Source organism: Salvelinus namaycush, chromosome 5 (assembly GCF_016432855.1).
Source record: "Salvelinus namaycush isolate Seneca chromosome 5, SaNama_1.0, whole genome shotgun sequence".
Taxonomy (NCBI): domain Eukaryota; kingdom Metazoa; phylum Chordata; class Actinopteri; order Salmoniformes; family Salmonidae; genus Salvelinus; species Salvelinus namaycush.
In genome coordinates, this window is record NC_052311.1 from 54,356,021 (window position 1) to 54,374,578 (window position 18,558).

Below are 18,558 nucleotides of genomic sequence, written 5' to 3' on the forward strand. Positions count from 1 at the left end.
AGCAAATCTGTATTATTGATGTTTGATGAAGAGTTTCTACCTCCCTATGTAAAACTGGAATATATAAGATACCCCATAAGAGCGTTCGTGCAAAACCCGATGCAATGCAAGACATTTAGAAAGTTGTAGTTTGGCCACGTGTCAAGTGTTAGCAGACGGAAGGAATATGCTATAGAAGGGTCTGTGAATGTAAAATGTTGCAACTGTGGTGGAGGTCATATTTAAGAATTCCCAAAGTGCCCTGTGAGGGTGAAAAATGTTGAGGTGTCAAGGATCAGTGATGTACAGCAAATATCTTATATGGAGGCGGTGAAGAGAGTTGAAGGGGCAACAGCCCACAGTTCTGAAGAAGATATGGCGGTGGATGCACCGCAAATGTTAAACATCAAAGTGATCTGGATACACTTACTGTGAAGAAGGTGGATTGTGTAGCATTTATAGCCACATTATTAATTGTACTGCACAAGTGTCCAAGAAGCTGGAAATCATTAGATCTGTACAGCTGAGAAGACTTCATGGCAGAAGCCCTGCAAGGACTACTCTCGCCAGAAAATATGCCACCCTCACAGGATCTTTCTGAGCCTGTGTACGTAACTGATTAGAACAGAAAAGCAGGCTGATTTAGTTTAATTCAAAATGTGTTTTTGAAAGTTTGTATGGATTTATTTGTACCCCGCATTATTTCCTTTTTGGGATATTTATTATCCACCTGTACAGTAGGTGGCGGAATGCACATATAATGGTTGCGAAGGCTATTATACCAAAGAAGAAAACGCTTGGACTTTGTATGTTTGGAATTTACGTCCTGTGTCGGCTACCGGAGGAAGAATGGCCGGCTGGATGTGGTTTCGCTGCTTTTTGGGGCCTCATCTCCAGAGAGTGCACCGTTCACAGGAGGAGTCCCGACCCGAAGGAAGAGCAGGCAGGAGGGTAGGCTCACAGCAGATACCGTGCTTTTGACCGACCAGGAAGAGCTAGGAATGTAACTTTGTTCGACGCTAGCACTAGCTCTCGCTCCGGCCAGGACGTGTCAGTACGTGTTATTGAAACTGCTGTCCATCACTGACAGGGGTGACAATGTGAAAAATTAGGCATAGTTAACACATTTGGGAATGTTAAGCTAGATTCCAAGGAGAATCAAGTATAATGGCTATCTTTGCGTTGTTGCAGGTGATTATGCTAGCAAGCACGTAACCTAAGCCGCTGTTAGCTATGCTAGGTAGCTAACGTTAGCTGTACTAGTTAGGCAGGTAATCATTGCAGTTATCCAGTTAGCTGGCTTGGCTAGTCACCACTCATTTAGCAACTAGCTATTAGCTAACTACTTCCCCTTCTCTTACAGCCCCATGGATGGACTTATCAACCCAAGAGCCTGGAGAAACACACTGACAGCATCCTCGGATGGGTCAGTATATAACTAGCAAGTTACCACACGTATCTAATTGTTGATCATTAATCTGTTTTGATTAGCTACAGAACAAACTCTATTTTACTATTACATGCAGTGGCCTGCACTGTAATACACGAGCTTTGTTTTTCCATAAATTGAAGCCACAGGTAAAGACAAGTAGCACACTTGCATAGCTATACAGGTAGTCTATACATTCTCATACTTTGTGTTGAGATGTAACTGTTGTCTTGTGTGTTCTCCCTCCAGGCGTCAGCTTTGTGGTCTCTGTCATACTACAGCTCCCCTCTCCTCCTCTGCTACCTTTACAGAAAAGGTAATGTGTGTGTGTTCGTTAATGTGATATGAAAGGTAATAAAAATGACTCATGCAGTGATGCTCTTATTGGGTTTAACTATTAATACCTCCCAGCTGAAGTGTAGTAGGTAAGTATTGGTACTGGCTAGTGGTGTTATAGTTTGACGTAGGACATGTGTGCATGCTTTAGTGCAAGAAAGAGGAAGCAAATGGCTATTACTAGCCTAATTGTTTGTGTAGTGTTCGTAGCCCTAACCGTTGCTGTGTGTTTCAGGGTACATCTGCAGTAGTAAGCTGGTCCCAGTCAGTCAGTATGTGGGAACAGTAATGGTTTGTCTGCTGGGAGTCGCCTGTCTGAGAGGTGAGAACTTTACCACTCTTTTTACTGAACTTGTATTGCTCTTCCTGGATTGGTCTGGTTTGAGAAATCCTCTGTGTTCAATGCTCCCCCACCCACCCCAATAAAATATTATAGCATCTCAAACCTAATTGTAGAGAATGTATTGTCTGGTGTTCTTCATCTACTAAACAGACATTGGATTGTGTGTGACTGGGCTACAGGTAACTACGATTGCATTCCTGTGGGGGTTTACGATTTCACACACTGACTCCCTCACAAGGTGTGGGTCTATCAGGTACACTTAGTACACCCCTGAGACTCGCTGGCACTCACTGCTTCTCTCCCTTTCCCTCCCTCTCAGGTTGGGGACGGTGGAGGAACTCTGAGTATCAACAGTTCATCTCCATTCTGGAGGAAACCAGGAAGAACCACACGCCTAGCAACAAGGTAACACTGCTATGGCAACAGCTTGTCAATAGTTGGGCTGCATCTCAAATGACACCTTACTCCTCATATGGTGTGTTATGTCTAACCAGTACCCTATATGTCATTTGATATTATTCTCAGGCCTGTTTTGCTAGTGGTTGTCAATCTTGAATTCAAGAAACAAGCCACAGCTATTCTTTCTGAGCACTAATTTTGAATGTACTGTCTGTAGAAAAGGCTGGCCTGCTATGATTTTGACTTCTCTCACTGGCCGGCAGACTTCAGCTGGGAAGAAGTTAGCAATCCGTGAGTTGTGTGTGTAATTTGCGTACTGATGTGAACCTTTTACACGTGTTATTTTTACACTGTGATTGTAGTTTTTTTTGTATGAAATACACCAGGTGATACAGTAAATGTTAACAGGAGGACTGTGTCTGGGTTATGATTTGAGCGTAAGGCTCTATTTTCACTATATAACTTGATTTGTTAAATATCCCTTCTAACATCCTGTGTGGCAGGAAGCTGCTGTCCAAGGCAGGAGTGTCTCTACTGAAGCCAGAGCCCAAACTGAGAGGGGCAGCAGACAGCGTGCTCAACTCTTTACGCACTCTACCATGCCACATCATCAGGTATAGACAGACTACAATATCCACAATACACTGTACTCTACCAGGGCTTGACATTACCATTTTTAGCCACTTGTCCTTTGGACAAGTAGGACAGGGTTATTTATTAAAATGTTTAACTTGTGTGAGAACTTTTTGGAGGGAAGGGGTGGGGGGGTGACAAGTATGTAACACCATGGGCCAAAAAGGTGACTGAAAATTGTTGTATGATGTAAAATATCCTTCATTACTATACATTATCTTCTGCCATTGTGGCCTTGAGCAAGACACTTAACCCCCCACAAAGTAAAAAACTGCACTGATAGACTACTGTTTAAAACGCATGTGGTCCGTCAACCCTCCATCTGGAGAGCTACCGGGTGTGCAGGCTTTGGATCCAACCCTGCACAAATACACCAGTCAGCTTATCAAGGTCCTGTTGAGCAGCTGATTATTTTGAGCAGGGCTGGAGCGGAAGCCTGCACACCCAGTAGCTCTCCTGGAGGATGGTTTGTCCAGTCTTTATACAATGATTCCCTCGTTAAATGAACCAGGGATCAAATGGCTAAGATTGGTGAGGTAGCTAACTAAGATGTTTTATCTATTTGTAAGGTTAAAATATTCAGTGTTCAGGGAAGATCTTGACAACATTGTTACTTGTCAATTGGGCTATTCTAAGAATATATATTTGTATCTTTGTCAGAATTACATGGCCAGAATTGAATAGATGAGAATCCTAGCTAATTTTGAGGGCTTGAGACTGTTTTACAATGTGAGTATGCCGCATTTGGTTTCATCAACTGCACCTGTATCAACTGTCTCCCATTTGCGGTTATACACAAGTGCCAGTGGAAAGTTATTTTAGGACATCGGACATGACAATGACATTAATACATGCTAAGTAGTTAACAAGATAACTAGCCAAACTACACTGTTTTGAATTGGCTATCTAGTTAGTCTGTTGTATATCATTATTTTACCTGCTGCGCAAGTCTCTCCTCTGGCAACGACCCGCTGGCACACACAGGTGACGCACACTCCATGACTTTTCCAGGATTTTCATTGCTGACCAAAAATAAGCTATAAGTGGGCAAATAACTCACTAACAAGCAATGAATATCAACAAATGTGCACATGCGGCTCACTTTGATCTCAAACGCATCTCTCGACTACCTAATTGAAAGACAATTCGTGCTTGTCAATACAGGCTTTCAATAATTCTACGCCGATGCGCTCTGCATAGATTGGGAGAACAGTGTGTAATGCTACATCTGGAGGACACAGATCCAGTTCTGAATGGACTACCCTAATTTATATTGTGATTTATTTTATTTGTCAATTCGGAGAACTTAAATCTATTCTTCTTGTTCGCCAATTTCAATTATTTTATTTTTTTACTTGTCCCGATCAAGTGTGAATGTCGACCCCTGTCTGCCATGCCACTTTGTCAGGTATAAACAGACTACAAAACCCACAACACACTGTACTCTACCGTGCCACATCGTCAGGTACTAAACTAAACTAAACTACACTGAACAAAAATATAAATGCAATATTCAACGATTTCAAAGATTTTACTGAGTTAATTTATATTAGGAAATCAGTCAATTTAAATAAATTCATTAGGCCTTATCGATTTCACATGACTGGGAATACAGATATGCATCTGTTGGTTATAACTTTTTTTAAATACAAAAATAGGGGTGTGTATCAGAAAACCAGTTAGTTTTTGGTATAGCAACCATTTGCCTCATGCAGAGCGACATATCTCATTCACATGGAGTTGATCAGGCTGTTGATTGTGGCCTCTGGGATGTTGTCCCGCTCCTCTTCAATGGCTGTGCGAAGTTGCTTTATATTAGTGGGAACGGTTGTACGCGTCGATCCAGAGCATCCCAAACATGCTCAATGGGTGAGATTTCTGGTGCGTATGCGGGCCATGAAAGAACTGGGACATTTTCAGCTTCCAGGAATTGTGTACAGATCCTTGCAACATGAGGCCGTGCATTATCATGCTGAAACATGAGGTGATAGCGGTGGATGAATGGCACGATAATGGGCCTTATCTTATGCCTGGCCATACCATAACCCAGCGTTTCCCAAACTCGGTCCTCGTGACCCCAATGGGTACATGTTTTTTTTTTTCTTCCCTAACACTACACAGCTGATTCAAATAATCAAAGCTTGATGATTATTTGAATCAGCTGTGTAGTGCTAAGGCAAAAACCAAAACGTGCACCCCTTTGGGTCCCAAAGACCGATTTTGGGAAACTCTGCCATAACCCCAGCAACACCATGGGGCACTCTGTTGACATCAGCTTACACGCTTACCCACACAACGCCGTACACATGGTCTGTGGTTGTGAGGCCGGTTGGACGTACTGACAAATTCTCTCAAACAATGTTTGTGGTGGCTTTTGGTACATAAATTAACATTTTCTGGCAACCACTCTGGTGGAAGTCCCTGTAGTTGGCATGCCAATTGCACGTTCCCTCAACTTGACATCTGTGGCATTGTGTTGTGTCCTTTTTATTGTCCCCAGCTAAAGGTGCACCTGTGTAATGATCATGCTGTTTAATCAGCTTCTTGATATGCCATACCTGTTAGGTGGATGGATTATCTTGGCAAAGGAGAAATGCTCACGAACAGGGATGTAAACAAATTTGTGCACAAAATTAGAGAGATATAAGCTTTTTGTGAGTGTGGACATTTCTGGGATCTTTTATTTCAGCTCATGAAACATGGGACCAACACCTTACATGTTGCGTTTTATATTTTACATGTTACGTTTATATTTTTGTTCAGTGTAAATACATTATATTCTACCACATCGTCAGGTACTAAACTAAATGCACTATATTCTACCACACCACATCGTCAGGTACTAAACTAAATGCACTATATTCTACCACACCACATCGTCAGGTACTAAACCCTCAATAGACTACAATATACCACACTACCATGCAACATAATCAGATATCGTACTACACAGGTCATAATGTAACCAAATACTGTTTCTGTCCGTTTCTCTGCGTCACACTTACAGCAGGCAGGCTTGGTATATTTGATTGATATTACATTACTGCCTGCTAGCCCACTGATGCTACCTTTTCTCTCCCCTCCCTCTTTCTCCCTCTCTAGTTTTCTGATTGCCCACTCATTTGGTAGGAGGATTCTGTACCCTGGATCTGTATACCTACTGCAAAGAGCTATGAGACCCATGCTACAACAGGGCCAGGCTAGACTTATAGAAGAGGTGAGTCATCTCACACACACACACACACACCACAGTAGGTTCAAGTTACATTCATTTACAATAGTTAAACATGTATTCATATACAGTGCATTCAGAAAGTATTCAGACCCCCTGACTTTTTCCACATTTTGTTATGTTACAGCCTTATTAAATATGTTTTTCCTCATCAATCTACACACAATACCCCATAATGACAAAGCGAAAACAGGTTTTTAGAAATAGCTTATTTACATAAGTATTCAGACCCTTTGCTATGAGACTCGAAATTGAGCTCAGGTGCATCCTGTTTCCATTGATCATCCTTGATGTTTCTACAACTTGATTGGAGTCCATCTGTGGTAAATTCAATTAATTGAACATGATTTGGAAAGGCTATATAAGGTCCCACAGTTGACAGTGCATGTCAGAGCAAAAACCAAGCAATGAGATCGAAGGAATTGTCCGTAGAGCTCCGAGACAGGATTGTGTCGGCACAGATCTGGGAAAGGGTACCAAAACATTTCTGCAGCATTGAAGGTTCTCAAGAACACACTGGCCTCTATCGTTCTTAAATGGAAGAAGTTTAGAACCCCAGGAGAAGGGCCTTGGTCAGGGAGGTGACCAAGAAACCGATGGTCACTCTGACAGGGCTCCAGAGTTACTTTGTGGAGATGGGAGAACCTTCCAGAAGGACAACAATCTATGCAGCACTCCACCAATCAGGCATTTGTGGTAGAGTGGCCAGACGGAAGCCACTCCTCAGTAAAAGGCACATGACAGCCCACTTGGAGTTTGCCAAAAGTCACCTAAAGGACTCAGACCATGAGAAACCAGATTGAACTCTCTGGTCTGAATGCCAAGCGTCATGTCTGGAGGAGACCTGGTACCATCCCAACGGTGAAGCATGGTGGTGGCATTATCATGCTGTGGGGATGCTTTTCAGTGGCAGGGACTGGGAGACTAATCAGGATCGAGGGAAAGATGAAAGGAGAAAAGTACAGAGAGATCCTTGATGAAAACCTGCCCCAGAGCACTCAGGACCTCAGACTGGGATGATGGTTCACCTTCCAACAGGACAATGACCTTAAGCACACAGCCAAGACAACGCAGGTAGTGGCTTCGGGAAGTCTCTGAATGGCCTTGAGTGGCCCTGCCAGAGCCCAATTTGAACCTGATCGAACATCTCTGGAGAGACCTGAAAATAGCTATGTAGCACCGCTCCCCATCCAGCCTGATAGAGCTTGAGAGGATCTGCAGGGAAGAATGGGTGAAACTCTCCAAATACAGGTGTGCCAAGCTTGTAGTTTCATACCCAAGAAGACTCAAGGCTGTAATTGCTGCCAAAGGTGCTACAACAAAGTACTGAGTAAAGAGTCTGAATACTTATGTAAATGTGATATTTCAGTTTGATAACTTTTTATACATTTGCATACATTTCTAAAAACCTGTTTTTGCTTTGTCGTTATGGGGTATTATATGTAGATGGAGAGGGAAAAAACAATTGAATCCATTTTAGAATAAGGCTGTAACGTAACAAAATGTGGAAAAAGTCAATGGGTCTGAATACTTTACGAATGCACTGTACGCAACCTTTAGCTTATAGAACTGCGTAACTTGAAGTTTCTGTTTCTGTACCTCCCTCCCTCTTCTGTGTGCAGTGTGAGGGCCAGAGGAACAAACTGGTGGCGTGTGATGGGAATGAGATTGATACCATGTTTGTGGACCGCAGGAGAGAAGAAGGACTGCACGGACAGACTCTGGTAAGGACCTGCACTAGGCTCTATGAACCATCTGAACTACATTACCCATGGTTCCCTGTGAGGTCTATAGTGTTTTCTGTATGTCCTGTTGTAGGTGATCTGCTGTGAGGGGAACGCAGGCTTCTATGAGGTGGGCTGTATGAACACTCCATTGGAAGGTAAGGAACCTCTGTCTGACACTTGCACATCAAATACTTCTTTCCTACTTCCTTCCTTCCATCCTACTTACCATCCTTCCTTCCTTCGTTGTAAAGATCACTGTTCATACATGGTTGTTAACATATTCCATAACCTGTTAAATTCAAACTAGAGCAGTATAAAACTGTTTCTGTCTGTGTTGCAGGTGGATACTCAGTGCTTGGCTGGAACCACCCTGGCTTTGCAGGAAGCACGGTAAGCCTTAGTGTCCCTCGCTCTTCCCCATCACGCTTTTGTGTGAACTTACCAGCATGTTTCAATGACATTATTAGGCAAGTTTGTCTTGTGTGAAAAGTATGTTTTGTCTACATCTGTCATTCATAGAGAAGGTTGGAAGACACACAGGGTTCTGGGTTCAATTCCCACAGGGGACCAGCAAGTAAAAGTATGAAAATGTATCAGCTCACTCTGGATAAGAGCGTCCGCTAAATTACTAAAATCTTAAATGTCTGTTAGCAGCAGATTTGTTTCTGTCTCAAAATGTGCATTGACATGAAAGTAAATGTAAAAACAATGACTATTTCATTCCCCTATCCACTCCTTTATTTCTCTCTCTCGCAGGGTGTACCGTTCCCCCAGAACGAGGCCAATGCCATGGATGTAGTGATCCAGTTTGCAGTGCACAAGCTGGGCTTCCAGCTCAGTGACATAGTGGTGTATGCCTGGTCCATAGGGGGATTCACAGGTAGGGACCCTACTGGTATATGCAGTTTGTGTCTGGCTCAAGTCTGTTGTGGGAATGAGTTGACCAATTTCACCAACATATTGCAAGCACCACTTCTTTATTTCTCCCCCCTTCTCTTCATTTTCTCTCCATCTCACTCTTCTCGCTCACCCTCTCTCCGCACTCCTCCCTTCTCTCTCCTCTCATACTTCCTTCTCTCTCCCATCTCATACTTCCTTCTCTCTTTCTCTGTCTATATATTTCTCTCTGTCTCTCAGCCAGTTGGGCTGTGATGTCCTATCCAGAGATCCAAGCGCTGGTATTGGACGCCTCCTTTGATGACCTGCTGCCGCTGGCCCTCAAGGTCATGCCCGACAGCTGGAGTGAGTCTCTCGCAGGGGTCATAGGTCAAGGCGTGGAAAAGACCAGTGATGTCATATAAGCAGAAATGTATTATGTCTTTGGATAACACTTTTCCTATTATGAGATATATTCTATAAGAATATATATTAAGAAGTGAATACAGTCACTCTGGATGAGAGCATCTCCTAAAGGCCTGAGGTGTGTGTATTTGTAAGGGCTGTGTTTGGTTCAGGATCTGACAATGAAAATGGTGTGTTTCAGGGCCTCTGGTGACACACACAGTCAGGCAGTACATGAACCTCAACAGCGCAGAACAGCTCTGCAAGTAAGTGCAACACTCTTCACTCAAACGAACACTTTACACGTGTGTGTGTGACTGACACGAACATATCATACATGGAAAATATTGGGTACATTTATTTGAATTTAATCATTTTTTGACCGCATCCCATTTGATTTGAACAAAACGTTCCTTTTATGTTTACCCATGGAAGAAGTGGTCAGAAAGTGACTTTTTGGACCTGAATGCCAAAACATTCAGGAGAATGAAAGTGCTCAAAGTTGACCTATTTTGCATATCCCACCCATCAGATATCCATGTCTTCATCACTGGAAAATATAAACATTTGAGTTTGATATAAATGAAAAGCTTAAAAACAGGGTTGTCAAACTATTGTATGAATTGTAGATGTTACATTTTTTTTCAACCTTTTTTAAAGGGTAGGCAGGATGAATTTTAACTCCCCAATATAACAAGTGTGGTCAGACTTAGTAGCTTAGTTGTAGTAATGATCTGGTTACCTATAAGTACAAACGTATAGTTATGTTTTTGGGGTATTATGTTTAGACGTTATCCGGAAATAAGTTAATAAACTACCCACAATGCACTATTTCTCAACGTCATATGGAGGATCTACTCTGCTACGGAGTTCATATTCTAGTTCGGTAGCTATCTCAAGCTGGCTAACGTTAGCCACAACTCATGCTATTCAGACATTGTGAACCGTTACCACGGCTGGCTCTGGTGCTTTCTTGCCGTGGGCTAAAAACAAAAGAAAATCATACCTGCTTCCTCTAATTGTGTAGTATCTTGTCTGTTATACTTTTTATTTAAACTTTTCAGCATGTTATGTGAAGTAGGCTACAGGCGTTTTGTAACTTTTTCCACCTTGGCTTAGTGCTAGCGCACTAGCTGACTGACATGGCATCTATCTATTTTGGGTTTCGCCCTGGTGAAGCGCCCGCCTCCCCCTAGCTTTTGTAGCTAACTCAGCCTGCACTCTATTACCATCGGATGGGCCTCAATCATCAATCTGTAAGTCTCTGATTTTAATCTGTGATTGTTTTAGTTTTGCTCTAGCTGGTCTCCAGTAGTTGGGCTCTAGCTTGCCGACCATAACCATGGTGGTTGGCTAGGCTAATAGCTAGTTGGCTAAATAGCTAACGTTAGCTGTCTGGCTAGCTTGCCGGCTAACATAACTGAATATAGATCACGTTCTTTTATAACTGGTTTGATGGTGTTATGTAGTTCCAAAATGTTGGTAGCAACTGGTTTACTCGCAGTGCTAACAATGTTAGCAGGCAGATAGGGCTAACGTTAGCAGGCTAGTAGGGCTAAGAGTAATGGGGGGGTCGATAGTTTATTTACAATGTATTGTTTGGAGAATGTCGCAATTTTTTTTTGTTGTGCTAGTTGGCTGTACCTGCACAAAAACTCCAGTATTTTTCCTTCATCGCTTGTTTTCCACATTTATTTTTCAACAAGGAGACAATTACTTCTCAGCACTTTTTATTTCCATGATTGATCAAATCTCATTTTCTTATGGCTCTCTTGTTCCTCTGCAGCAGACATATGGTGAGGAATATGTTTGCGATAAAATCACACTATCGAATTGCAATACATATCATAACGGGCACCTAAGTATCATTATATAGTAGGGAATAGGCTGGCTTGCCGGGTCCTCCAAATTACTTCACACTCCGGAAAAACATTTTCCGTCATGACTTCGCAATACTGATCGGTTTTATGTAATAACTCCAAAAATAGAAAAGTGACAAGTTGAATTAAGACTTTTGATGCGCATTCTAATGCAAATCCATGTAACGTTTCCACTACCTCTACTCTTTAACGTCAATTATCAACAACCACAACAAAAAATTGGTGTAGCTTAGACCCTGTTTTTGTATTGTGTCCGCCATCGGTTCAAACACAACATGCTCTTGAATACAGGGTGGGTGTCATTTAATCATAGGAATATAATTCATAGAATGGACCTATCCCTTCAGACCACTGCAATTTAGCTGGTACACCAATCACATTTTAACTTCTAAATTACTACCACAGATGGCCCCCGGTCCACCCACTGTTGAATGTTAACTTAAATGGTCATACCTATTCTATTATCTATATTTCTATGATTTCAATAGGTTTTCTATGGAGGATTGACAGTATAATTTAAAACAGATATTCCCATTCAAATCAATGTTCTGTATGGACCTCCAAACATTTTTGTGGTACCATTTAAAAGTTGACATTTCCATTGTATTCCCATTGTAGTGCATTTATCAGCCAAAACATATATACACCCTATATTCTAGTGTTGCATGGTATACTTAAGCAATAAGGCACGAGGGGGTGTAGTATATGGCCAATATACCACGGCTAAGGGTTGTTCTTAGGCACAACGCATCGCGGAGTGCCTGGACACAGCCCTTAGCCGTGGTATATTGACCATTTGTCACAAACCCCCCCGAGGTGCCTTATTGCTATTATAAACTGGTTATCAATGTAATTAGAGCAGTAAAAATAAATGTTTTGTCATACCCGGTATCTGGTGTGATATGCCATGCCAATCAGCATTTAGGGCTCAAACCACCCAGTTCTATAATGCAACTTCGGTACTTTTTCATTTATAGAACTTGAAAAACAGTTTGGTACTAGAATTTGTTACTTTCAGTACTTCAGTCAAATCTGACTCACGGATCAAGTCTGTCTCAGCGCAGCCCATGTCGAGGCACGTCTCTCCCAAAGATGATCTATTGCCTCAGCGAACTGAATGGTGTGCTAATAGGGCTCCAATGGTACCCCCCCCCCCCCCCCCCACCCTTGCCTCGTGAATGACATCATTACTGGTTAAAGACACAGCGTGCAGTTATATCAAATAAGCTACTTCTGTGTCATCTGTAGCCCCACGAAATCAGCCAAAACAAGCTCAACTCAATGAATGCACACACTCCTATTGAATATGCATACACCTGTATTGTGTACAAAACATTAGGAACACATATTCTTTCCATGACAGACTGACCAAATGAAAATGTGATTCGCATTTAAAAAAAAAAAAAAAAAAGTTACATTTTCTTTTCCTTCAGATTTTCAAACAGTCCATTTATATTTTCCAACAGGGCTATACATTTTTTTTCTCTTTTTTTTTTTTCTCGCTTGAGTAGCCTCGTTTCACTGCCAAAAATCAAATTAAACCATCTGGTGTTCAGCGAAATAACAACACAATGTCAAATACAGGTAGCCTAGTCAAATAATTAACATCCAATCACATTACCTGTTACTCTCTCGCGGGAATTCCACTAACGGTCCGTATGTAACCAAACGTAGCTGCTGCTCATGTTGGTATCTGTACTGATGGCGCAAAAGCCATGACCGGGAGACATAGGTGTGCAAGCAGTTGCTCACGACACCACTTGGGTACACCGCAGCATCCGAAAAGGGAATGCCTGACAGCTTGAAAGACGTTTTGGACACTACAGTGAAAATGGTTACGTTTGTTAAAGCAAGGCCCCTGAACTCACGTGTTTTGTGCATTATGCAATGATATGGGCAGCGACCATGTAACGATTTTGCAACATATGCTGGTTATCAAGGGTTTTTTTTAATTGAGAGATGAGCTTAAAGTTTTCTTTACTGACCATTTTCCCTTGTTTGACCGCTTGCATGATGAGTTTCTCACACAACTGGCCTATCTGGGTGATGTTTTTTCTCGCCTGAATGATCTGAATCTAGGATTACAGGGACTCTCATACAACTAACGTGCGGGACAAAATTAAGGCTATGATTAAGAAGTTGGAGCTCTTCTCTGTCTGCATTAACAAGGACAACACACAGGTCTTTCCATCATTGTATGATTTTTTTGTTTGCAAATGAACTCAAGCTTACGGACAATGTCAAATGTGATATAGCGAAGCACCGGAGCGAACTGGGTGCGCAATTATGCAGGTACTTTCCCAAAACGGACGACACAAACAACTGGATTCGTTATCCCTTTCATGCCCTGCCTTCAGTCCACTTATCGATATCTGAACAAGAGAGCCCCATCAAAATTGCAACAAGCGGTTCTGTGAAAATGTTATCAGAAGTCACTGCCAGATTTCTGGATAGGGCTGTGCTCAGAGTATCTTGCCTTGGTAAGTCTCGCTATTAAGACACTGATGCCCTTTGCAACCCCGTACCTCTGTGAGAGTGGTTTCTCGGCCCTCACTAGCGTGAAAATGAAATACAGGCACAGACTGTGTGTGGAAAATGATTTAAGACTGAGACTCTCTCCAATACAACCAAACATTGCAGAGTTATGTGCATCCTTTCAAGCACACCCTTCTCATTAACCTGTGGTGAGTTATTCACATTTTTTGATGAACACATTTTTATGTTTATAGGTTTTATATGTAAGATGTCTAAATAAAGAGCAAAATTATTGATTATTTGTGCCCTGGTCCTTTAAGAGCTCTTTGTCACAACCCGGCTCGTGGGAATTGACGACACTCATTCTTATGTTTAGTAAATGTATTGTATAGTGTGTGTGGGGCAGGCTTACAATGATGGCAAAAAACAACATTTTGAGTGCGCTGACCCTGGTGCTAGAGGGGGTATGCAGCTGGAGGTTGAATGTTCGAAGGGGTTTGGGAACCACTGGTGTAGATGAAGGGGAGGAGACAGGTTAAAGAAGGATTTTTAAGCCTTGAGACATGGAGTGTGTATGTGTGCCATTCAGAGGGTGGATAGGAAAGACAAAAGATTATACTGCCTTTTCCACACTCAAGTTTCCCGTGTGTTTCAAGAATGGTCCACCACCCAAAGGACATCCAGCCAACTTGAATCAAGACGGGCCACATCCCTGTGGAACGATTGACACCTTAGAGTCCATGCCCTGGCGAATTGAGGCTGTTCTGAGGGGGGGGGGCCTCAATATTAGGAAGGTGTTCTCAATGTTTTGTACACTGTGTATAGACCTAGGCTACAACTTGATTTACCCGGTGCATCAATCATTCAAATAAATTACCGTTATGTGAATAGATTAGTAAAATGTATTCTATAATTGATTAATTCATCCATACATAGCCGTCTCTGAAAAATGTTACCGTAAAAACTTTCAAATCTAATGATGTTGAGCATCTTTTAAATTCAATGATTGAACAGAGCAGTCAGTAGCTGAGTTTGTGCCATTCTGTGACTGGCTAATATTCATTTTTTGGTGTTGAGAAACGTGACGGTATTTGTATTGAAGTCAATTCTGGTATCGTGACCTACTTTATTCAAGACCATGTCTCAACCGAGGGCGGGCACAACACAAAAACATCAGATGTAGGGTATAAGCTACAACGTATACAAATATGAAGAACAAAAGAGTAAGTATAAAATAGTTGGGATCTTTTCTTTTTTTTGGCTTTTAAATATCATACACTGTCATTAGTATGGTGGGATATGCAAAATAGGTCAAATGAGCACCTTTATTCTCCTGAATGTTTTGGGTTTCAGGTCCAAAAGGATACTTTCTGAGCACTTTTACAATGGGCAAATATGTATGGGAGGTCAAAAGGGGTGATGTTTACCCTATGGGAGGTTTTGTGTATTTTGTGACCCCAACACTCATGAGTTCTTCCTTAGGTACCAGGGACCAGTGCTTCTGATCAGAAGAACCAAAGATGAGATCATTACCACCATGTGAGTCACTATGAAGGCATGAATAACGAAAAGGGCCCGTTCAGATTACCTCGATTTACCAGTGCATAGCTATAGTGACTGGTTCTTGTGTTTCAGGGGTCCAGAAGACATCATGTCCAACAGAGGAAACAACCTCCTGCTCAAACTTCTGCAGTTCAGGTCGGTTCTCTGTCTCCAAGACCTCACATAGGCTGTCTATGTCTACGTACACATTGTACACTACAGACCTGATTTATCCACAACCTCACACAGACATCTAAGGTGTTGCTTTGTACCATATATACATACACTAGGAACAGAGTGTGCGCTGTGTTTCTGTTTAAACCCTTTCTGATGTCATATCTTCAGGTACCCCAAGGTGATGACGGACGATGGAGTCAGGGCCATCAGAGCATGGCTGGCAGCCTCCAACCACGTAGAAGAGGCAGCGGTGTATAGTAGCTATGAGGTGGATGATGACTGGTGTGTGTCTGTACTGCAGTCGTATAAGACAGAGAGAGACGTTTTCTTCCCCTGGAGCGTTGGTAAGACTGCTCCTCAAATGACAACACCATTACAGCTGTTTGACTTAGATTAGAATCTCCCTAGATGAACTACCTGATGATGGAATTTATTTTGGTCTTCGTCCTTTTGTCCACGGCCCCTTCCACTCCTTTCTGCCAGAGTTGGAAAAAGTACTCATACTTGAGTAAAAATAAAGATACCTTAATATAAAATGACCCAGTAAAAGTCTAAAAGTATCGGATTTTAAATAGTACTAAATTGTCATACTTGATTAAAAGTACAAAATAAATGCTATACATCAAATTCCTTATATTCATCAAACCAGACGGCACAATTTACTTTTTTTGACAGCCAGGGGCAGCTCCAACACTCAGACATCATTTACATTTAGTGAGTCCGCCAGATTGGAGGCAGTAGGGATGACCAGGGACGTTCTCTTGATAAGTGTGTGAATTGGACCTTTTTCCTGTACTGCTAAGCATTCAAATTGTAACTAGTACTTTTGTGTCTCCGGGAAAATGTATGGATTAAAAAGTACATAATTTTCTTTAGGAATGTAGTGAAGTACAGAGACTCCAAAAAACTACTTAAGTAGTACTTTACACCACTGCTCTCAGATTGTGTATCCAAATATATTTTTTAACTACGCAAGTCAGTTAAGAACAAATTCTTATTTACAATGACGGCCTCCTGTGGGGACGGGGGCTGAGATGCTATGCTTTATCTTGGCCAGTTCGCAGTTGCAAATGAGAACTTGTTGTCAACTAGCCTACCTGGTTAAATAAAAAAATTAGAACACAGACGAGACAACACTGCATAAAGAGATCTAAAACAACCTATATAAACACACGTGTGGTTTTAAGCCTTTCCTGTTTGTTTTGTCAGGTGAGGACATGACACTGGAGGGAAGACGGCAGCTGGCTCTCTTCCTGGTGAGAAACAACTTCTTTCATCTTCCATTGTTCCCCCTCTCTACAACATGACTTGCGTTCTACCCCCCTCCATCAGTGCCTTTCTTGTCTCCTTTACTTACCTGTCCTCCCTCTTTCCCTAATTGTAGTTAAGGGTAATTACCATGCTGAAGAACACTTGTGGTTTCCATAGTAACTAGGTCACCTGTGCTCTCCTTGTGACTGGTGTAATGTTTCTATTGGCTCTGTGGTTATTGAAGTAATTTACTACAGCATGATAGAAGCGTAATCAATTACTGCTAATGCTGCTACAGCGGGCTAATGCCTGTTAAGTACATCTGATTCCCTTTATATGGTGGTGAGTGGGCTTTCGTTGACATAAGACAAAACTAAATCTACAGATTTCCATTTATTGGGAATGTTCCCCCCCCATCTCCGTTTCATCACTTGTTCCCTCCCTCTTCTCAGGCACGGAAGTACATGCGGAACTTCGACTCAACTCACTGCACTCCTCTCCCCTACTCGGAATTCGCTGCCCCTTGGGGACTGTAAGAGTGATGATGGATGGAAACGAGAAGCAAAGATGCAGGCGAGACCAACCAATCAGAAGAGGTATACAGAGCATGGATTGAATCTATGGGAGGTGTTCAAAGCAGCTACACCAAGACGGTTTTAGAACGTTGCGACCCTGCACACCTGTGGGGAAAACAACCTGTGGTTACCCCATTGGCTCACAGCAAAAACTTGGCATTTTGTCTACTTGTTTTAATCAATTACAAAACTATATTTAAGAAAAGTAGATGTCTAAAGATTACTACTTAGAAAAACAATTTTGCCTCATGCCCCTTATGACAATGCTAGCGGCCGACCGACCGGAACATCAAGCTTGTCAAGACCAACGCTAAACAAACTGTACTAAACAATGCTTTCCACACGCACAGCCTACTTAGATTCTGCGTCCCCACTCCAAATAGCCTGAAGCCACAGGGCTCTATTTCCCTACGTTGGGAGCATTGCGAACAGTCGGTCGTGATTTTTGACCTGGCTACATGTACATTGAACAACACAGCAGCTTTTTGTTGTTTCTGTAGAAAATTTTAAAAAGTAGGTTATTTTCCAATGGTAGTTTTTCCAATTTGTGGGTGTGGTCTAGGGGAATTCCTTATTGCGTTAATATCAGATGACTTTTTGTTACTGTCAGCACTAACTAATTTATAAACTGGGTGGTTCCAGACTGTATACCACGGGTATGACATTTCTTTTTACTGCTCTAATTACATTAGTAACCAGTTTCTAATAGCAAAAAGGAACCTCGGGGGGGTTGTGGTATATGGCCAACGGCTGTGTCCAGGAACTCCGCGTTGAGCTTAAGAACAGCCCTTAGCCGTGGTATATTGGCCATATACCACACCCCCTCGGGCCTTATTGCTTAAATATACACTGCCGTCCTCGAACTAGATATTTAAATGCTCCCTTCCATAAAGTAAGCACTGATCTGTAGGTAATTGGATAAAAGGCTCCATTCTATTGCCCGACTACATTACTAAAATGAATAAGGAGCTCGTCTCTCCCTCCTTTCCTCCCTCTGGCTGCATTAAAAATAAATAAAAAGCATACACTTATTCTAACTACTATAAACAAATTGGCTTTGATAGCCTTAGATTAAGCCCAGACAAAGATCTACTTTTTACAGATACAGCCAGGCCATCCTCACGTTCTAAAGGTTGACTTTTTTTTGTACTATTATTTTCTTGTGGGCACTGTCATTTTGAACAAAGCTGTTAAATAAAGTGTTGGCAAAATAAGTTTTGTATTTCTTATGAAACTGCAATCTTGCATGTATAATGTTTCTGACCATAACTATCAGTTCCAGGCCCTAATTATAGACAA

General features: G+C 42.0%; 1 protein-coding gene across 2 annotated transcripts; it reads left to right on the forward strand.

The window, feature by feature from the left end:
* The first annotated feature begins 790 nt into the window (after nucleotides 1-790).
* abhd16a (abhydrolase domain containing 16A, phospholipase) lies at nucleotides 791-18,473 on the forward strand. Of its 2 annotated transcripts, XM_038994510.1 has the most exons (19): nucleotides 791-930; nucleotides 1,343-1,405; nucleotides 1,658-1,724; nucleotides 1,980-2,066; nucleotides 2,407-2,492; nucleotides 2,704-2,777; nucleotides 2,990-3,100; nucleotides 6,222-6,336; nucleotides 7,974-8,075; nucleotides 8,170-8,233; nucleotides 8,419-8,468; nucleotides 8,835-8,958; nucleotides 9,216-9,320; nucleotides 9,562-9,625; nucleotides 15,197-15,253; nucleotides 15,350-15,412; nucleotides 15,602-15,777; nucleotides 16,643-16,689; nucleotides 17,137-18,473. In XM_038994510.1, exons 1-19 carry the CDS (start codon nucleotides 829-831, stop codon nucleotides 17,218-17,220), a joined length of 1,641 nt encoding a protein of 546 aa, XP_038850438.1. In that variant the 5' UTR covers nucleotides 791-828; the 3' UTR covers nucleotides 17,221-18,473. The 2 variants fall into 2 exon arrangements, with proteins under 2 accessions (XP_038850438.1, XP_038850439.1); XM_038994511.1 differs by lacking the exon at nucleotides 9,216-9,320.
* Nucleotides 18,474-18,558: the final 85 nt, after the last annotated feature.